General features: G+C 38.5%; 1 protein-coding gene across 2 annotated transcripts in view; it reads left to right on the forward strand.

Moving 5' to 3' along the window:
* Positions 1-21,392, forward strand: part of LOC117135033 (protein Wnt-5) — a 36,398-nt gene extending 15,006 nt beyond the window's left edge. The window contains exons 4-5 of one of the 2 annotated variants that reach the window (XM_033294860.1): positions 5,126-5,210; positions 21,144-21,392. In XM_033294860.1, coding sequence (XP_033150751.1) covers positions 5,126-5,210; positions 21,144-21,328 — 270 coding nt within the window. In that variant the 3' untranslated portion in view covers positions 21,329-21,392. The remainder of the gene's footprint in view (positions 1-5,125; positions 5,211-21,143) is intronic. The other variant, XM_033294861.1, reaches the window with a different exon arrangement.
* The last annotated feature ends 1,954 nt before the right edge of the window (positions 21,393-23,346 follow it).

Genomic DNA, 23,346 nt, shown 5'->3' on the forward strand with positions numbered 1-23,346 from the left:
CGCATTAATACATCTTTATAATATATAATAATGTCTTCTCCAAAATAAATCTTGTATTCCTTTTATCAGTTATGTTTATGTCATTAAAGAATAGAAATAATAATTGTTAAAAGGCATTTAACGTTTTAAAGTAATGTGTACAAGTATTGTAAAGATAATTTATATAAACAAAATCAAGCTCATGCTCACACGAATAATTTACCAATTTACGATTGCTTACGCTAATTTTTGGAATTATATATAGTTTTTAGCCCAGTCGCCATGCTTTTTCGATAAATTGACTTGCCTACACATATATTTTTCATAGATTTTTATCTCTGGCCGTTATAATGTGCAATTTACTAATCACTAAACAACTTATATTTTTAATAGATTTTCTAAGAGAAAATTTCAAATTTTAATCGCTCACCGCTCGTAAAAGTAACTTTTAATGAGAAAAACATAGATTTTTCCTGGTTATCCTAACGGTGTTTTCCACGTGTGAATAAACCAAACGTATTAAATTTTTTCGATAGATGTTTAGTGAAAATTTCAGATTTTTATCGCTAGCCGTTCATAAAAGTAATTTCCCGGCTGAGATACAAAAATTTGTTTCTGTGAAAGCACCTTAGATATATATTATGCGCATATCCGAAAAATGGTCAACTAGGATCGAAAAAAAGCTTCGTCATCATTGAATTTTTTTTGTGTATTCTCATAATAAAATGTCCAAATTTTCAAATTACAATGGATTCATATATCTCAGTTGGTTTATGAAGAAATTGGCTTGAAAACTGAAAAAATGCAATTTCTTCCTTTTATCATTTTATATTAAATTATTTCGCAAGAAAAACATATGATATGTTTCAATTCATTACAAAAAATCTCTTTATTACAATCTAATAAGAAGAGAAAAATAGAGCGAAAAATTATTCAGTTAACAGTTATTTTTAATTTTGCTTGCTATCAATGTTGTAATCGTACGTTCGCGAACGAAAATTGCTACGCATTGAGTGCAAGCAGGTGGCTAAATCGTGGGAGAGACATGGGGTGACGTTGCAACTGACGCTACAGTGAAAACGAGGTGTGACGCGTTAGCTGTTTTGTGCTTCGATGCCCTTGTCAAAGTGTATATAAAAATTGGTTGCGTCCAACTTTAATTTGTCCAATATATTCTTTAAATATAAGCAACTAATATTGTCTCTCATTAAGAAGCAAAACCAAACTTGCTATAAAAATGTTTACAACGCAATTTTTGCACTTGTTTCGACTTTGCGAAGGAATATTTTAAAATGTTTGATGAGTACGAATTTTTTATATTAGTTCAATTTGATCTATATACTATTATTATTATTATTTGTTTAAAGTAAAATGCGCTGCGACCTAAAAGGTCTATTGTTGCTTTTCACTGGTACTGGTAAAGTTCCCTATCTAGCCCTTTTTTGTGCAGAAATGCCAAAATTTGTCCTGGTTTCAAGTTCCTCATCTGTCTTGTATCCAGGGTAAGAATCCCCAACTGATTATATCTGACTCTGCAGAGCGCTGGACATTCCTCCAGTAGGTGCTCTGGTGTTTCGTCATGCTCTAGACAGAGTCTGCAACAAACATCGTCCACAATTTTTAGCTTGTGTAGGTGCTTGCGCAGTCTGCAAGGTCCCGTTAGGAAGCCTGTAACTATCCTAAGTGAGTTTTTGCTCAAATTTAGACAATCGACGGTACGTTTCGTGTCATAGCCACCCAACAGTCTCTTACTGTGTCTGGCTCCTACCGATTTTTCCCCGCAGATCTCGCTCTCCCGCTGAGTTTATAGAGTTATGCTGCTGTTAACATAACTTGTCCCAAGCCCAACTTCATTTCCCGGAATTCCGGCGTGACCCAGTAAATGGTCACCCTGTTGGATCTACCCAAATTGTTGAGTGAGTCTATACATTGCCATACTAGTCCAGAGACTACCTTGTGAGCAATCAGTGATTTGATTGCTGCTTGGCTGTCCGAGAAGATGGCAATGTCCTTGTTCATGTAGCCTCTTTCCATGTTGAAAGCTGCACATGTTTCTATTGCGTGTATTTCCGCTTGGGAAATGCCTGTAAATTTTCTTAGCGGCTCATAGTACTTGAATTTGGGTCCGCATACTCCTGCTCCTGCCCCATTTTCAGTGAGTGACCCATCTGTATACCACCTAATGTCATGTGTTTTCACATTATAGGTGCTAGATAGGCCTTTCCACTCTGTCTTATTACCTATTTCAGTATTAAAGAACCTAGTGAAACTGTATTGTTGTGCCATGAGAGTAGAGGCGCTCCCCTCCTCCCATACTTGCACACTCCCCTGGATTCTAAAACTTGCTCTTTTCGCACACTGCTTTATGTAGATGTGCAGTGGTGGCAACCCAAGTATCACGTCTAATGCTCTGGACGGGCATGTGCGCATTGCGCCCTATATTCACGTACAAGCCAGTCTCTGAAGTTTGCTCACAGACCTTTTCGCACATACCAGTTTTGTTCGTAGCTAATTGGTCGTACCATCGCTACATACATACATCCACATGAGTATCTTAGGGGAGAGACCCCAGTTCTTGCCAGAAAGAGCTCTACAGTTCATTAGAGCTATGGTTGCCTTCCTGGTAGAATTTTCTAATTGGCGTTTCCACTTTAGTCTACTGTCTAGTATTACCCCTAGATACTTGACCTCATTGGAAAGCTGTATTGTCGCATCTCCAATTTTGATTGGTTTCAGCGATTCTAGTTGATATCTATTGGTGAAAGCAACTATAGTGGTTTTGGCTAGATTTATGTTCAGCCCCACGCTTTTGCACCATCCCACGCTTAGTTTTAGTCCCAGCATGACCCTTTCACATAATGTGTGCTCATGGCCTTGGCATTCAAATGCGTTGTCTGAGAGAGTTTCAAGAAGCTCGTCAACTACTATGCTTCACAAGAGTGGCGATAGAACGCCACCTTGCGGGCATCCCCATGTAGCTTGGGCTCTGACTGTTAGGGTACCCACTGTCACCTCTGCTACCCTGGAGTCTAGTAAGCGTTCTAGCCACATGACTAGTCCTTTCTTTACTTTTCGTTTGGTCAGTGATCTCACTACTACGTCATGCGCCGTGTTATCAAAAGCCCCCTCTATGTCCATGAAGGCACCGAAAGCTATCTCTTTAGCCTTCACTGACCTTTTGAGAGAGCGCGTGAGCTCTACTAACGCTGATTCCAATGATCTGCCTGCTCTGTATGCATGTTGGCTCTTATGTAATGGACATTCTACTAAGTACGTAAGCCTCATGTAGTTGTCCACCACTTTTTCAAGGGTTTTAAGTAGGAAAGAGGTCAGACTTATCGGCCGAAAAGATTTGGGTTGAAAGGGCTCTTTCTTCCCAACCTTTGGGAGGGAGATAATTCTGGCTTCTCTCCAGGCACTAGGTATATATACCCTAGTTCTATACTGCCCCTAAATATTCTAATAAGATACGGCATTAGCAGCTCCAGTCCTTTCTGTAGATGTATCGGTGATATCCCGTCTACGCCCGGAGCCTTATATGGCATGAAGGTGCCAATTGCCCACCGTATCCTATGATCTTTTACTATTTCTGAGGCCATTTTCCAGTTTGGCCTTCTGGCTACAGTCCAGACTGGTACCTCCTCTAATTGTATATCCGACTCTTTCAGTACTATGCTCATGGGAAAATGTGTAAGGAGTAGAAGTCTAGCCTTCTCTTCCTCATTCACCGTGAATTTACCCTCTGATTTCTTTAGGCAGAGCTCTTGAATGTCTCTTGCGCTTGAAATCGCTTTGAACACCCTCGCTGCTGGTGGTGTCTTTTATATGTTGGTGCAGAACTTGCGAAAGTGGGCTTGCTCTTCCTTATTTGTTTATTATAGACTGTAAGCTTGGCAGTATAGTGATCCCAGCTGCTCACACTCTTCTTTGCTATGTTAAACAGTTTCCTAACTTCTTTTCTCAGCTTCTCTAGTTCCTGACTCCACCAAGGGTTGTCCTTTCTTGAGGTCACTGCACTCTCTGGACAACTCTCACGGTATGCGACTGCTATTGTCTCATTTAAATCATTTGTTAGATTTTCTAACTCATTGATTGAGAGTTAACTTTGTGTCTCTTCAAATTAAAGTCGAGAATTTCCTGAAACGCCAGCCAATCAGTTCTTCTCGGGTTTTTAATCTTTTTATTGAAGGCTAAGCCCTCCTTAATGTCGAATAGAATGATTCTATGGTCCGACATTGACGGCTCTTGGGATACTCTCCAGTACTGAATAAGCCCGGAGAGTCGCCAGTTGCCTATCGTTAAGTCCAGGACCTCTGCTCTGCTCTTAGTGACGAACGTCGGTTCAGACCCGACGTTTAAGACGCTTAGATCTGTTTCTAGACAATAATTGAAAAGGTACTCACCCCTACTAATTATCGTCTGTGCTGCCCCACGTTGTGCTGTGTGCGTTTGCATCACACCCAATCAGTAGTGGCAGTTTTCTTCTGTTGCAGTGCTCCACCAGTGCCTGCACCTCAGGTGGTGGTGCTTCCGCATCTTCTGCTGGGAAGTAGGCTGATGCCACTACCAGCTTTCTCGGACTCGACCCGACAGTGATCTGCACTGCTACCAGTGCTGACGCTTGCGCCCATCCGTTTAGGCCTACACACTCATCGAGGCGGCCCGGTATCGATGAGGCTCCGTAAATACAGTCAGTTAACCCCGACTGCAAACTAGCCAATGAGCACGGGTCGCGTGACATTCTGGTTTGGGGCTGGTTTATTATATTTATATGAGAACCACCCCAAGTCGTTGTATCCTTCTCCGTCATGCATAACCTCTAGCCATGATACGGGCATAGAGTCACCTCGTCACTAGTCCCAGATGGCTCTATACACCGCGTCTAAGCTAGACACTGCAATGCCCAGGGGAGCAAGTGACACTAAATCACCCGGTAACAACCCGGGACAATGCAGTGTCCATTGCCCAGCCGGCACCCTCGTGGAGGGTTCAGCTAGAGAATTTTTGCCAGCCATCGATATCTAATAAAATAAATGTAAAAAAAATTATATTTATATATATAATTATACTTTAGACTTTTTTTTTTTTTTGTGGTTGACTTTTTTTTATGGAAATTCCCATATGTAATATCATGTATTTTCTGCAGGAATGTCAATTTCAATTTAAGACCCGTCGTTGGAATTGCAGCACAATCGATGATGAAACTGTTTTTGGACCTATGACTAGCTTAGGTAAGTATAGTTGGTTATTTCACTTACATATATGATTATTTCTTTGTTTTGGAGGATGATATTTTTTTAGTGTTGGCATAAGTGTCTTTGAATCTTACAGTTTTTACGAAGAAAATTTTTAATAAGTTAGGAAAAATTCTAGGTTTAATTGAACTTTCTAGCTGTATTTTTTATTAGTTTAGAGCAGGAGCGTCCAAGCCCGCGAGCGTGCCAACAACACTTTTATGAATTTGTTGTTGCCTTGTCTCGACTGCGCGAGCGTGGCAACAACACTTTCATGTGTTTGTTGTTGTGTCGAAAAATTTTGAGCGAACTTTGTTGTCGTTTTGACGAAATGCGTGCACTTAAAAATAATGAAAACAGCTTGCACGGGACACTTAAAATTATCATTGCCTGCGCAAACGTTGAACGAGTCGGAGCTTATTTTTGCCAATGAAGCAATTTTTCTTTGAAATTAATTTCAATTTGTAAACCCTTAATACAAGAACAAATATTTAATGCAGAAAGTCATTATAAATGCAATCATGCTACTGACGCACCTGACATTAAAAAAAAAAGTATGGATTTTTTAACCTACGATGCGGAACAAATTATTTACTATATTAATGAAAAGCCTTGTTAGCCCTCGCGCGTGGGTTTTAGGATGCGTAGAAAGCTTGCTGTAGTATTTTTCCTTGTGTTCAGCTATTACATCTCTGACTGGTTGAATATTTAGGTCTTTCTGTATGTTTTCGTTTCGAATGTACCACGGTGCCCCGGTGATAGTTCTAATGATTTTTGACTGAACTCTCTGGATAATATTAAATTTGCTACTGCTGGCGTTCCCCCATATTTGGGAGCTATAGGTCCAGATGGGCTTAAGTACGAAGTTGTAGAGCAGGACCTTATATTCAATGCTGAGAGTGGACCGAGCGTTGATAAGCCAGTGAAGGCTATTGGGTTTTAGTTTTAGTTTTTGCGTTCTCTTGGCTTCGATAAGCCTACGCCATTTGAGTCTTCTGTCGAGATGCACTCCAAGATACGTCACTTCGTTTGCTTGTGGGAGTGCGGAAGTTGTTTAGTATGAGCGGTGGACAATTTTACCCTGTTTAGGGGAAACGTAACATGTTTGCCTTTTTTGTTCGTTTACTTTTATTCGCCAGTCAGTGAGCCATTTCTCCACTTCGACCATATGAAGAGCCAGTTGCGCTGCTGCCATAGGGCACATCGAACGGCTGAGAATAGCTGTATCGTCAGCAAAGGTGGATTTTGTTAGTCGTCTACTTGTTGGAATATCGGCTGTGTAAAGTAGTGTTGGTCCAAGTAGGCTGCCTTGTGGGACTCCAGCTCTAGTCGTCATAGTCGTATAGACATAGCAGAATTGCATCTCACTTCAAATTTCCTGTCATATAGATACGACTCTAATAATTTGTGTGTGTATTATTAGGAAGCGTTGTTTTGATCTTATGCGTTAGTCCTTCTAGCCAATCTAAGAATATTGCAGTGCAATATTCCCGGTTTTCGAATGCGCTTCTTATTTCAGATGTTATGTTGCGCCGGAGGGATTAACCTCTCGATATGCCGTGTTTTTCACCGAAACCCAAATTGGCGTATGAATTTGCTTATATGGATTCTTAGATTATGATTTATCATCAGCAAGTCTTTTTCAAAGAGTTTGACAGGCATGATAGTAGGCTTATGGGTCTGTATGACGATGGATTTAGAATGTGTAATAAAAAAAAAACTGACGACCTACTATGGGTTGGCAATTTGGAAAAATGAAATTCTATCCAAATCAATACTAGCCACGTTGGATCACTATTGTTCCACAGATCGATATCCGCGGCACAAAAATTGTCCAGTTGGGGCAGATAGCTGGTGCAAATACATTGAAATCTTTCAAGCATCTGAATAGATTGATTGATGTAGAAGTTGAGAAATACATTCGTCCAATATATATAGATCTCTCCAATGATGATCTTCTAACAAGATGCTTAGGTTGCCACTCGCAAAATTCAAATGAGTCATTCAACGCAACTCTGTGGCGCATGACCCCCAAACATCTCCATTCAGGTCTGGCAACGAATGCGCATTCTTCGCCAATAATATGGACGCGGACCGAGTAAAAAGACAAAACAGGCGGCAGTCTTTATCAAGCAAAGAAAGTCGTACAGGTCGTAGATTGGAACAAATGCATCAATATGTGAAGGACTGCTCTATCAGCTATTCAGCTGATTAATAAATAATAATGCAAAAATAAAAAGAAAAAAATAAATAAAACAAGTGGACAGGTTAAAGTTGGGCGCCACCAACAATTAAATACCACTTTGACTAGTTATCGCCAGGCAAACACACGGCATGCATCACCAACAACATACACACAAAACACTAACGCGTCACAGCTCGTTCTCGCTGTAGCGTCAGCAGCGACGCCGCCGCTTGCGTTCGGCCAGCGACGTTTGAATGGCGGGGGCGGTTCCCCCCAAAAAAGCCCACGCGTGCATCCCGCCTGTCTATATTGAAAATTGGAAATGGAATAATTCCTAGTTATTTACATGACTTTAGGCAATTTTGATTTATTGTCAGATTTTAAAAATTTTTTTTTACTGGTTTACACTTTAAAATTCGATTTTGCGGGGGAGGGGGGAAGAAATAAAAAAAAAATTAAATAAAGCGGCAGTGTCCTGGATATAGGAGCACATACATAACCAAATTTGGTTGCTCTAGCTCTTATAGTTGCTGAGGAAAACACGCACTCAGACAGACGGACGGACGGAAGACGGTCATGGCTATATCGACTCAGCTGGTCTTGCTGTCAAGAATATATATACTTTGTGGGTCTGCCACGCCTCCTCTCCCTGTTACATACATTTCCACAACTTCATGATACCCTTTTTCCATTTTTTACAAAAATATCAAAGTGTATAAAAACAAGGGTATAACAAGGGTATAAGTTCGTCGTTAAGTTCTATTTAGTTTTGCTCGATTCGAGTCTGTTCGCTGTCAATTTGTCTAATTCGAGACAAATATCGAACATATTTTAGAGTTTTTTGCACAGCAGTCGGGGCTGTTTTCAATGCATAAATAATAAAAAATTCGGCCAAGAAGGCAAATATAAACAAAAATTTGTGACAAGTTTCTAATTTCGTAAAAGCTACATAGCTAATGTAAAAGCTCATTAACTAAACATGTGGTGATCCCGACATGATGTCTTGCCTAAATACTTTGTTTAATAAATGTGCAAACGCACCAATAGTGTACCGTTGGATGTTGTTCTTTACAATTTCTTTGTCGCTAATGTTGGTTTCTCTTTACTTTACATTCGTTCACGAGACCTTCAAATGACATTTGTGATATTTTGATGCTTTGCTTTGGCAATTGTGTTTCGTATCTTGCATAATAATCACGCGAAGCACATACCTCAGTAATATTGATATTTGTGCATCATATATTTGTAGTGATTTGCAACACTGTTACATGTGTAAATTTTTTTTAAAATTTTTATTAATAGATAGTTGATACTTAAATGTAATAACAATATTCTTATATAAATATAACTAAAAGTATAAAAACGTATAAAAACGGCAAATCTAATTCTGCCATAATCTGAGCACAGCTCATTGATTTAGCTGTTTCTAAGGATCGAATATGCCGTTTAGTGCGCGCATCAACTTTTGGAACAGCTACTTTGGGTATCGATTTGGGTTTTCTCTTTATCAGTTAATTCGACTGCGAGATGCATTTTGATTCAATATTGTTAGAAATTTCACAACTGAGCTTACAAATTGCAACAATTTAAATTTTTGGCGGTTGAAAAATAATATTTTAATAAAGAAAATCACTTTTTTCTGCAGAATAGTTAACATGTGGAGCACAAAATGCAAATGCAGAACTTTGACTAATATCAACTTTCTACTAAAAGTACGACTGTACCTTCTTTGCAAATTCTAACGGCGGAACCTTAGATTAAAATCAGATAAAAGGCAAATGCATAGAATGACATAACAAAGCATACGAGAGAAGAAATGCATACTCAAAAAATTAATTAATAATCGTGTCCGATTGTCAGCTCTTGTGGTATGTTTCGGTGTGTAAAATTCATATATTATGCGATGGAGCCACAATACCTACATATGTATGTGTGTACAGCAGTGCAAAAAACATTTGTTTTTATCGCTCTTAATTTGTCGCACAAAGTGCATTGAGTGTCACCAATGTAACATACATATACATATGTACATATAGTTGTCGCATTTACATTGTCGCGTAAAGTGCGTCCTAGTGCCTCCAGTTCATGCACAAGTGTAGCGATCAAACATATACTGTTGTCGCTGACTTTGTTGCGTATGTCAGTGCACAATACAGTTGTGGTTGTCGCTCTACCATGTCGCGTAATGCCTGCAGTTTCTAAAAACTGTACACCATAAACATACATAGTTGTCCATTGGTCCATTTAAAACTGTACTCCATAAACATAGTTATCGCGCAAAGTGCCCCCGGTGTATATAAAAATGTAGTGCACAAGACATGACGCCGCTTTTTCTTGTTGCGTACAACCGCCTATAGCGCAAATACATAGTGCACAAAACATTTGCGGTTGTCTCTCTCAATTGTTGCTTAGTGCATGTACAAGTGCACAGTTCTTTAGTTTACTTGTCGTGTAAAGTGCAGGCAATGCATCTACACAGACACAACTATAATGAACAAACATATGTATATAGCTGATGCGTCAATTGTCGCTAGTGCTTTTAAAACTGTTACAACAAAACACATTATTGGGCACATTAAAACTGTGAAGTGCGCGCAATATATTCATAAATATACAGTGGGGAGCAAAAGTGATTCCACGATCAAACACAACAGTCTCTCTGACTACCACAACAGCAACTACAACAACGACCGCAACGGTATCGGCCGCCCGCTCAAGCCCATCATTGGCAACACTCGCTCTCTATGTGTCATCGGCGGCAAGAAAATCCCCGTATGGATCAACAATCAAAACAAAAGCAAGCAAACTATCTTGACTAACAACGCAAGCGATGCCCCCGCTGCGTGACAGACTGGAACGGATTCGCGTACATTCCAAATTAAACGGAGCTAAGCCCCCTAATGCCAAGAACGAAAATGACCCGCAGCAATATGAAAGCTTAACACTACCTTAACCTAACGCTAAAACAGTCTTCAACATCTTAAACAAGGATAAGAAGCCGCCAACCGTCTTCAAGGATAGAGGGAGCCAGACACATTACTCTTAAAAAAAACGAAGTGCACCCTATATACAAACTGCAGTTTCTACCGCATCGTAGAATCACTGTAGAAGAACCACATAAACGCAACCGCCCTGTACAATGTATGAATTGTCAAGAATATGGCCACACACGGTCATACTGCACACTCCGCCCGGTGTGCGTAGTTTGTGGACAGCTTCACGACTCCGCACACTGCCTAGCAAGCAAAGACGACTCTAGTACCAAAAGGTGCAGCAACTGCGGTGGTAATCACACAGCTAACTATAGATGTTGCCCAATAAATCGCACACATCATTAAAAATCAGTTGAACCCGAAAATATCACCGGTATTCGACCAAATAACGGCAAAAATGATTATTGAGCTCCCATACTGTGCAGTTTGCACCTTCGCGCAACTCTTCAATGCCATAACCAAGCTTGGTTACTTCCGAGAGAGATGGAAAAAGTCAATAATAATAATGATACCAAAGCCAGGCAAAGATCCATCATCATACAGACCCATAAGCTTACTATCATGCCTATCAACACTTTGAAAAATGCTTGCTGACTCGGATGAATCCATAACAAAATCCCATCACAGCAATTTGGGTTTCGTGAAAAACACGGCACTATCGAGGAGGTCAATCGCATAACATCTGAAATAAGAAGCGCACTCGAAAACCGAGAATATTGCACTGCAATATTCTTAGATGTATCCCATCATTCGATAGAGTCTGGCTAGAAGGACTAACGCTTAAGATCAGAGCAACGCTTATAATACACACAAATTATTAGAGTCGCATCTATCAGAGAACGGCAAAAGTGGCAATTTTTACGCACAAGGGTTGCACTGTAGAAAAAGAAGTGCAAGAACTGACTCAGACACAAAAAAATTTTATGTCTCACTTGGTCAGAAGACAAGGCAAAGGAAACTACGTTTGACAGGACTAACCCTTTGTGTGAAATAATTTCGCTTGTTTGCAACAGTGCTGACATATATGCTTGTGATTTAATGTGAACGTGACTTCGTGTGAACGTGATCTAATATGAAATTGAATATTTATTTATTACCAAGATCATTCACAGTCATTACTTTGTGTTTAGCCTTTGCAGTCTGTCAGCACTGACTGCACTCCGCCGCGAAGGCAGGTAGAAACACTTGAAACACTTGACACACTTTTTCGAACCTTTTTCTTGTGCACTATGTTCGCGACACATATAATATTTCTTGTGCCCATCAGCCACTGTTTTGGCTTATATTATAGTAGTACTGGGTTTGTACGCACAGTGTTTTTAAGAGTGAGTGCAAATATGGCCGCTCTCTGTGTATTATATGACAGAATTTTGCAGTGAGATGCAAATTCTGCTATGTTTGGGAGCGTCTTGCACCACATATACAACAAATATTTCCCTGTACACAGCAATATTACAACAAGTAACGACTAACAACATCCACTTTGCTGACGAATACAGCATTCTCAGCCGTTGAGGTGCCTATGCAAGAGCAGCGCAATGGCTTCTTCATATGTCGAGTGGGAAATGGCTCTCTGTGGCGTAAAAAAAGTAAACGGGACAGAAAAAGCAAACATGTTAGTGTACCCTCAACAGTAAAATTGTCCACGGTACACTAACAATTCCGCCTCCGCAAGCAAACGATGTACGTATCATGGAGTACACCTCGACAGAAGACTCACATGGGTAGGCATGACCAAAGAACGCAACTAAACTAAAGCCAATAGCTCCACGCTTATCAACGCTCGTCCTCTCTCAGCCTTGAAATCGTTGCTTTACAATTCCCGTACTTAAACCCAATCTGGACCTACTGGCTCCCAACTATGGGGAACGCTCGCAATAGCAACATTGAATTGTCCGGAGAGTCCAGTCAAAAATCCTTAGAACTATCACCGGCACCGTGAAACGTTCGAAACGAAAACATACGAAAGATCTAAATATTCAACCAGTCAGAGATGTAATAGCTAACAAGGTAAAATACTACAGCAAGTTTTCTTCGCATTCTAATCCCCTCGCGCGAGGGCCAAGGCTGTGCAGGCGCTCCCGTCTGCGTCGTAACGACTTACCAACCAGGAATCTAGGAAAGTGCAATCCTAAAACAGTTTAAGAAACTGTTAGATAATGTTTAGTATAAGATTTGTATACTTATTGTTAATCTCAATTTAAGAGAAGATTCAATAAAAAACAGCAAAGCCTAAAAAAAAACTACCATCGCACGTTGGCACCCTGGCACAGAAAAGGGAAGAAAAACCAATACAACCAAAATTCTTAGCCTAAATAGACATATACTTCACGCAACGATTCAGCGTACAATAGCGGCAAAGTCATTTTTATACACTTTGACATTTTTGTAAAAAATGAAAAGGGTATTATGAAGTTGCTCAAATGTATGTTACAGGGAGAAGGAGGCGTGGCAGACCCATAAAGTATATAAATTCTTGATGAACTCGACGAGCTGAGTCGATAAAGCCATGTCCGTCTGTCCGTCCCTGTATGAGTGCGTGTGCTCAAGCAACTATAAAAGCTAGAGCAACCAATTTGGTATGTAAGGGGCTGCTCCTCTATCCAGCCTACCTTTTATTTTATTTTTTATTTATTTTCCCCCCTTCCCAAATCGAAAAAAACGACATATAAGGCAGTACAAAAATCTTTAAAAATCTGAAATAAATACAAAATGCCTATCATGCTTTCGACCGAGTCATGTTTTCGACCGATTGTGCATAAAATAACTTAGGAATTATTAACATTTCAATTTTCAATAAAGACAGCGGGGTGCACGTGCTGACGCGCCATACCCCAACGTCGCTGCCGACGCAGCGGCGGGTCGGTGCTGACGCTACAGCGAAAGCGAGCTGTGACGCGTTAAGCTGTTTTGTGTGTATGTGTTGTGAGTGCATGCGTGTGTTGCTGCGATAACCTAGTAAAGTGTATTTTAAATGTTGGTTGGCGCCCACTTTAACCTGTCCACTTGTTATTTATTTATTTAATGTCAATTATGAACATTCGATAGCAAAGCTTAGAACCTACTTGGAGACTTCGCTTCTGCAGCACAGTAATCAGCGTCGAAAACGGCACCAACCACCCGTCTTGTCATAGAGAGCTCTAAAACTAAATTGTAAAGCTATACGGGCTTTTGTCTCTATTTACGTTAAATTAAATTTCCCTATTAAATTAAATTTTCTGGTTCTTTAACGGTGTATTGGAGATTGGGTTTTCTCGTGCAAAGGGAAGGGGTTAACGTAAATAGAGATACACGCCAGTGATGCTTTACAATTTAGTTCTTTAGTAAAGCAGTCGTTAATCACTGTCTTCTAGTTAATACATTAAAAATATTTGCATTGCCTACAATTTTTTTTTGATATTTACTAGAATTTAAAAGATCGGCTGTTTCCTAGCCAGTTGGACCGTTGCTTTTTATCCTATTTATCAATGACATCCTCTAGTTATTGCTGATGATGTGAAGCCATGCGTATCGTTTAGAGACGCGTCATGAAGTCTTGATCGCTTGAATATTTTAATTTAGCCATTTATCAAATCGGTATTTGTTTGAAGGACTTCGTTCGTTCACTTAAATTTCACTTAATAAGTGAGTTGATGGCTCTATTTGTGCAAAAGTTGTGTTTTCCGTTGACAATGTGTTGCGGCAAACGGGACGAAATTGTAGAAGCTTTCAAATATATTAACTGCACCGCCATCGGCACTATTAAAACATAGTTTTAATCGCTTTGTCTTATTAAATAGGGAAATACTGATGATACCCCATATATATACCCATAAATTTTAAGCTGAGGTCCTAAACCATAAAGATTTCGAAAGGAGCTATAAGTTAAAATTTGTTGCATCATTTGCAATTGCTGTCTCTGCCATGGTGTAATGCTGAAGTAAAACGACTGTTCAGCCAGATGAATTTGATAAGATAACATAACATTAAAAACATTAAGTTTTCGTAATTATTAATTACTTTTTAATTTAATATTCTCTCTATAACTTTCTGTATCCAGATATAGCCTATTTTTTTTTTAGCATGTATGTATATTTTTATACACTTTGACATTTTTGTAAAAAATGAAAAAGGGTATTATGAAGTTTGTGCAAATGAATGTAACAGGGAGAAGGAGGCGGCAGACCCCACAAAGTATATATTTTTGATCAGCAAGACAAACTGAGTCGATATAGCCATGCCCGTCTAAATGTTTGAGCAACTGTTTCTCAGTAACTATAAGAACTAGAGCAACCAAATTTTGTATATAGGTGCTGCTATATCCAAACCAGAGAACGGCATGAGTGCACGCACCACTAAAAACACAACGCGTACACCATGGTAGTACTGCCACACACAAGCGAAATTGTGGATCTGACTACAATGCAATTACTTGTGCGTATAAAAAATGATTTCAGCAGCATTTTGTGCCGAGGCAATTCTTACCCGAAAAAAACACAAGAAAAGGGTCAAAATATTTCTGCGTGCTTCTGTTCGCTATCCTTGCTGTTCGCGTCGCGTCGCCGGCCAATGCAGAAGAGCGAGATGCAGCGATATTGTTCTCGCTATGCTTTATGCCTAAAAGCCCCCCCCCGGAAAAAAAATCCGAAAATCGCGGACATTTCCTTTGCGCTTGCTTCGTTGTGGGTAAAAACAAACGGATCTTTTCCGCACAGCAATTTTTGTTGTGTCCGTGTGCGTATTTTTTCCCAAGTTGTCATTGTGCGCGTATGGTCTCGCCCTTGTTTTTTGTGTGTGCCACCATTGTGCTTAAAAAGTGCCACAATTGCCGTTCTCTGATCCAAACCTGAATGCATTTTTTATTTTATTTTTTTTAATTTCCTCCCAAATCGAAAAATAAACGATATTAAGAAATAAAAAAATATGTAAAAATCTGAAATAAATCGCAAAAACGCTTGGTCATGGTTTTGACCGATGCCGATTTTAGAAAGTTCGGAAGAAATAACTTTAGAGTTATTTACATTCTAATTTTCAATATAGACAGCGGGGTGCGCTTGCTGACGCGTCATACAAACGTCGCTGCCGACGCTGGGGGCGGCGTCCTGCCTGACGCTACAGCGAAAACGCGAAAACGTATGATGTTTTGTGTGTATGTGTTTGTGAGTGCATGCGTGTGTTTGCTGAGATGTTCTGGTCAAAGTATATATAAAAGTTTGTTGCGCCCAACTTTAATTTGTCCACTTGTTTTAGTATAGTTTATTTTAGCCATTTTTTTCAACAAATGTAGCCTACTTTGTTCTGGCAGCACTACAGTGCACTGTTTAGCTACAACATTGAACAGTTACCTTTCTATAGATTAGCAAATGTAAATGACTTATTAATGGTGTTTAATGACTGAAAGTTGCTTAACGCAACTGCGTTATTTTCTATAAGCTTCCGAAAATTTGACGTCAATCCCAAAAATCGCTGAAAAGCCTTTATCTCTAGGCACTCAAAGTTTTGCTACAGCCAAAATATTTCGTATCTAGTTGCTATAGTTCTCTTGTGTACAATGTATCCCAAAGTTACAATACTTCTGATAATTTTCCTCAACTGCCACATAAAAAAAATCTGTTTGTCTAACGCACTTGCAACTTTTTAATTACGCGACCTCGGAAAAAGATTTGTAATTATTTTGCTGCCTTCTGTCATTCTTGCTCTATACCAAAACAACTGCTATGTAGATCTAATTATTTTCTTAATAAGCCAAAGCTTCACTTGCTTTAAAATAATTTTTTGGTTACTCCATGGTATTCACGTAGATATTCAAACACTGGCAGCTCATTTGTCAACTAATTTAATTTCTATCGGAGTATTCAATTAATATTTCTATGTCGCCTTCATACACTTAGTATAAATTTGACAACTCTCACGATATGACAGACTTTTAATTATGAACACGAAGCAGACACATGCTCTGTAATTAGAATCATACTCGCTGTTGAGCCAGTGAGCTTTTTCATTAGCTTTTTATTTGTTTTTATTAAATTAAAAACAAACAATTTTGACTTTATACCTAATTGCCTTCTTGGCCGTATTTATTATTGTTATTATTCACTAAATTATCAATTGTTTGTGCTTGACAACAGCCCCGACTTGGGCTGTGCAAAAAATTAATAACTATTGTCTCGAATTACACAAAGATTTAAGGCGGACAGACTCGAATTTGTCTTGACGACGACTAGTTGCTTACGACGATAAACCGAAAGTAAGTGTTAAGAAGAGAATTATTGGCACGGCCTTATAATTCTTAGCAATTTGTTAAGTGATAGGAGATTAAAATGAGAGCGAGTGCAGCTGTGCAGGAAGCAAGTGCATAGAGAAATTAACTTAGTGAGCGCGCACAAAGAGACCGCGAGCTTATTATCGCAGTACCGAATGCACGCACAAAGAAGAGAGCGCGAACTTACTAGTGCAGCGCCGAATGCATGCACAATGAAGAGAGCGTGAGCTTATTAGCGCAGTGCTGAATGCAAGCGCAAAGAAGAGAGCACGTGAGCTGTGCGAAGCCAAAATGCGAGATTAAGCTAGATCAGCTATTCGTAGCTGATACATTAGATTTCTTGGTTTTGCATGACCAAACATTCACTTTTTTCAACAACATTTCAGGTTTACTTTTGCCATTGAGCACCAGTAAGGTACCGATTTTCGCGGATATGAATTGCTTCAAAACGTATGTCAATTTCTGGGACTACAAGAAATTCTAGCATTGTTTCTATCCCGTCAATGTAAACCTACAAAGGTATCTAATGTTAAAGCTTGACTGCGAGATATTTACTCATACAAGTTAACCTATTCACGTTCATTTAAAAAAAAAACGCTTTTATGCATGAGACGAAACAGAAGTAAGTCCATTATTTACCTGGTTTAAGAGTCTCTACTTATACGGCGGTTCGGTATTTGAATTCGAAGCACGTGAAACTTGGAGAAAATTGAATGCGATTTGCAATTATTATATTTGACTGGGTTTAATTTTTAACTCTTTAATAATCTTAACTCTATCCAAGGGCACAGTAATGTCTTTTAATCGGATTATAAAAATAATATTTTTAAAAAAAATTTTTAAATTTAAAGTCTCAAACTTTTTGTGGTATGACTAATGTTGCGCGTATTACAAAGTTAATAGCGAGACATAATATATAAGCCCAAATGCTATTTTTTTTTCTAAATTACGGTAGGTTTCATTACTTTACATTTAAGTGCTCTCGGATTAAGTAAAATATAACTAATAAACGATAACTCCAGAATAACGTAGAGAGCTAGTGAATATAACAGAAGACCAAATTAATGCTGTTATTAAAAATATTGGAGACACCGCTCAGCTTTAATTAATAAATATTGGTGACGTATATGATCACATACAGTCGTGGAAAAAATAATAGAAACAACATTCTCTTCTACAATTTGAAACCGATTGCTAAGTATTAACAATAGTTGTTGGCTTAAAACCAACAATAAATTGATAACTGATAGTTTAACTTTAATTAGAATTATTTTTTGAGTCGCTTTCGCCTTTACTTTTTGCGATATCTGGTAACTTTGTAAGGCACTTCGTGACTCAGCTGGAAAAAATAATAGAAACGTCAACTTGCGTCAAAATTTTGGCTTAACCTCTGTTTTTTTGGGAGATAAAGCTAAAGGTTTAACGTAAGTTAAAGCATAAAATTATACATTTTGTACAGATTCGCTTCAAAAAGTGGTCTTTTATATTCAGAATGGGTCGTGGAGTGCATTGTACAGCTGGAGATCGAAATACAATAAAAAAACTGAAGAATGAGGGGAAAACCATTAGACAAATTTCTCAGATTATGAAGTGCTCAGCAAAAAAAGTATTTCCGGCCCTTCATTTAACAGACAGAAAGGAAAAATTCCAAACCAATGGAAATTTAGCTGCCGATTATGATGATACACCCCGGCACAGCCGAGGTGTCCGGATCATATCGTAAGTCTCTTACCTTCTCTGTCTAAACTGTGGGAGAGACTCATTGCCAACCGAATTTCTGACATTATGCGACAAAACAGTATCTTGCCAGATCATCAATTTGGCTTTCGAGAGGGACATGGCACTATAGAACAAGTCCACAGATTGGTGAAGCACATACTGCAGGCCTTTGATGATATGGAATACTCCAACGCAGTCTTTATTGATATGCAGCAAGCCTTCGACAGGGTGTGGCATGATGGCTTACTGCCCAAAATTAAGAACTTATTACCAGCCCCATACTATGGTATATTAAGGACATATCTCGAAGGACGTGAATTTAAAGTCAAAGTAAGGGACACATATTCAAATAATTATATAATGAGAGCAGGAGGACCTCTGCTCTACTCGCTGTATACTGCCGATATACCCAGCCCAAACTGGCAACATATGAGAGCTCCCTCCAAGACACTTTATGCGACCTATGCAGATGACATCGCAGTTATATACAATTCCAACTGTCACATAGAAGCAGCCAACGGACTACAAAAATATCTAGATACTCTTACGGAGTGGTGCAAACGATGGAATTTAAAAGTCAATCCGCTGAAAACTACAAACCCATGCTTCACTCTCAAAAGACTAATCATGACTACCCCTGAAATACAATTAGAAGGAGTCACTCTAGACCAGCCGTCGCAAGCGAAATACCTTGGGATTACTTTGGACAAGCGCCTCACCTTTGGTCCACATCTGAAGGCTACGGTAAAAAGATGCAAGCACAGGATCCAACAACTTCGCTGGCTGATTAATCGAAAGAGCACTTTACCGCTCAGGTGCAAAAGGGCGGTATATGCACATTGTATCTTGCCAATGTGGCTCTATGGAATTCAGATTTGGGGAATCGCCGCTAAGACAAATTATAAGCGAGTCCAGGTATTACAGAACCGAGTGCTGAGACAGATAACAGACTGCCCCTGGTATGTGCGAGGCTCTACCCTACACAGGGACTTGAACATACACACAATTGAAGAGCAAATCGGCCGCCACACCAGCCGGTACAGAGACAAATTGCAGCGACACAAGAGCCGTCTCGCTAGACGCCTACTTCCTGCCCGCCCGCTTAGACGGCTCAAACGGCAAGGTCTGGCCAAGACCTTGGGACGAAAATTGAAAAGACTTCACACATTCCTCCCATAGAGCTATTGGGGTTTGGTTAATTAAACTATCTGAAGTGTTGTAAGGTACATTTGAGTACGCGTTCTACACTACCAAAGAAATAAAAAAAAAAAAAAAAAAAAAAGTATTTTCGGCCCTTCATTTCACAGACAGAAAGGACACTCGAGGTAGAAAGCAAGCCACAACTCGAAAGTTTGATGCCTTATTAGTTCGTAAATCGAAAAAGAATCCATTTTTATCATCAGAGGACCTCAAAAATGACATGCAGGCATCAGTTACCAGTCGCACAATTAGAAATAGACTGATTGAAAATGGTTTAAAGGCACATTTTGCGAGAAAAGTGCCATATCTAAGCAAAAAGAATATTGAAAAAAGACTCACTTTTGCTCATCGTCAACTGAACCGTGAAAACTGGAGAAATGTTTTATGGTCTGATGAAACCAAAATTAATATGTTTGGATCAGACGGAAAGGTATATGTTAGGCGAAAGAAAAATACAGCTTTCAATACGAATCATACCAAAAAAACAATTAAACATGGCGGAGGAAATTTGATGCTATGGGGATGCTTTTCCTCGTCTGGAGTAGGGCCAATATTCGAGATAAAGGGAAAAATGTGTGCCCTAGACTACCTCAACATACTAAAGGAGGTTATGCTGCCCTATGCCGAAGATGAAATGCCGTTGAAGTGGGAGTTTATGCAGGATAATGACCCCAAACATTCGTCCAAATTAGTCAAGAAATGGGTCCAGGACACACAGATAAATTTAATGGAGTGGCCCGCTCAATCCCCTGACTTAAACCCAATTGAGCATTTATGGGGCATACTAAAAAAAAGAATTGGCGGCTTTAAGCCCAAAAATAAGAAAGAATTGTGGGAGAAAGTGCAATCAGAGTGGTATGCCATTAGTCCCTCAATTTGCGAAACTGGTTGCCTTCATGCCTCGTCGGGTGCTCCTGCTGTCTATTAAAGTAACAGGCTTGTATTTCAGAACTAAATATCTCCACGCAATTAACTTGAAATTTATAGCTACTTTTTTTTTTTAATTCTTTTATTCACAGGATTAGAGAAACAAATTTATATATATTAAATTTTTTTAAGTTATTTTTTAAACAATTCTATAAAAAAATTTTTGTTAATTATTATAACATATACTTAAATATATGTTAACAAAAAAATAATTAATTTATTATCGGATACGCGTCTAACGAAATAAATGAAACTAACTGAAGCAAAAAGTTTGTTTCTATTATTTATTCCACGACTGTAACTCCATACACAAAAACAAAAATAGTTTTATTTAATTTGACTTAATTCAGTTTTTGATATAAAACATATATATTGTTTATATATGAAAATAAATTTAATTAAATACAAATAAAATAAAAAATATAAATATAATAATAATAATACATAATCTCCATACGTCGCTGTCGGCGCAACGGGTATCGTCGCTGAAAAATTTAGTTTGTTTTTAATAAAAAACTAAATACAAATTAGCAAATGCATATTAAAATAATAGTAACTTTAAGATAAATTAAATTTTTTTTAACTTAAATAATTAAAATATCACAGTTATTTTTATCATGTTATAATAAGATATTCTTCATTATGGTTATTTTCTAACATTACAGGATCTCCAGAAATGGCGTTTATACATGCTTTAGCTGCAGCAACTGTGACTAGTTTTGTTGCAAGGGCCTGCCGAGACGGTCAGCTAACCTCGTGTGGCTGTTCTCGTGGATCTCGACCGAAACAACTACACGACGATTGGACATGGGGAGGATGTGGCGATAACCTTGAGTATGCTTATAAGTAAGTTAGTGTTGAGTTTCTATACTATTTGCATTACATAAAAAAATGAGCTCAGCAAAGCCCCAGTTATAAAATACGACAACTTATTGATTCACTCTAGTAATTAGACGACCCTATCCTTGGTTCATGCAATCCCAATACTGGAAAAATTTAATTTCTGGAATTTGCTTAGCAACACATTTACAAGGTTTTATGTATACTTTTTTCCTATTAATCTAACTGAATTTTTTTTAACACATTTGACATTTTTTTTTTATAAAAAATGAAGTTTTGCAAATGTATATAACAGGCAGAAGGAATCGTGACAGACCCCTGTTTGAGCAACTCAGAGAGCTAAAATCTGGCCTAGCTAATTATGTCATAAATCTAACCAAATAGCGCAAAAAGTTATAACAGAACATGAAGTAATTTTATGTGATTACGGTGGGAAACTCATTAAGAAAGCCTGTCTTAAAAATATTTTTTATGGAAAAAATTAACTGAGAACACAAATTTTTTTGTTTTTAAAAAAAATATTTGAACTCATAAAAACAATTGTTTTTCTTTTAAAAATCAGATTGTATTGAAGGGGCACGCACATATTAGGCAAAACGTGAACACGTCCACCTTAAATTTATCATGAAACAAAAAACTTTGAAGCGCATTGTCTCCGCTTTAATTTTTGACATTTTCACTGAATCACGTACACGATTAAAACAAAAACTACACAACCTTCTGTTATGTTGGAGTTGTGTTTTTTCTGCCCACACTCACAATAGTGTGTCAAAGTCAAAGTAGTATAAAATAGGTAACAACACTTTAATGTTTTTGTTGTTGCCCTGTCTTGATTGCGCGAGCGTGGCAACAACACTTTCATGTGTTTGTTATTGTGTCTAAACATTTTTAGCCATCTTTAATGTTGCTTTGGCGAAATTTATGCACCTAAAAAATAAAAAGTGTTATTTAGCACACGAAATTTAATTTCAGTGTATAAAATAAAATTGAGGTAACGGCATCTTTACTTGTGTTAGTGTTTCTTCTTTGTGTATTGGGGATTAGCTCTTCCGTAAGCAGCGTTTGGACACGTCTGCCCTAAAGTATTAAAACTTTATCGTTATTTCTGAGTTAACAGAGTTTAATCCAACATTTCTAGTACATATTTTAATAGGAAGTGGACAAATTAAAGTTGGGCGTCACCAACTTTTAGATACACTTTGACTAGGGCATCGCGGCACACACATGCATGCACTCATGAACACATACACACAAAACAGCGGACGCGTTACAGCTGGTCGGTGCACCCCGCTGTCTTGATAATTGAAATGTAAATGATTCCTAAGTTATTTATCCGATCGTTCTGAAATTTACATTTGTGATTTATTTCAGATTTTTAAAGACTTACATACATTTGCTCAACTTCATGATACCATTTTTCCATTTTTTACAAAAATGTCAAAGTGTAACCATATAGAGAGGCTATAGAGAAGTTAGCAAATGGTGCAAAATGAATGTAAGGGAGAAGGAGGCTTGGCAGACCCCATAAGTTTTTATTATTGATAGCCAGACCAAACTAAGTCGATATGCATCCCGTCTTCCCGTCCGCCGTCTGTCTGTATGAGTGCGTGCTTTTTAGCAACTATAAGAGCTAGACCCAAAATTTTGGCATGTAGGGCTCCTATACCGAGACACTACGCTTTTATTTATTTTAATTTCCTCCACCCTCCCCCGCAAATCGAAAAAAAACGATATAACGCAGTAAATAATAAAAATTTCTAAATAATTTACAAAAGTGCTTAGTCATGCTTTCGACCAAATGTGCAAATTTCAGAACGATTCTATAAATAACTTAGGAATTATTTACATTTCAATTATCAATATAGACAGCGGGGTGCACCGACCAGCTGTAACGCGTCCGCTGTTTTGTGTGTATGTGCTCATGAGTGCATGCGTGTATTTGCTGCGATGCCCTAGTCAAAGTGTATCTAAAATTTGGTGGCGCCCAACTTTAATTTGTCCACTTGTTTTATTTCCTCTCCACTCCCA

Source organism: Drosophila busckii, unplaced genomic scaffold (assembly GCF_011750605.1).
Source record: "Drosophila busckii strain San Diego stock center, stock number 13000-0081.31 unplaced genomic scaffold, ASM1175060v1 hic_scaffold_56, whole genome shotgun sequence".
Taxonomy (NCBI): domain Eukaryota; kingdom Metazoa; phylum Arthropoda; class Insecta; order Diptera; family Drosophilidae; genus Drosophila; species Drosophila busckii.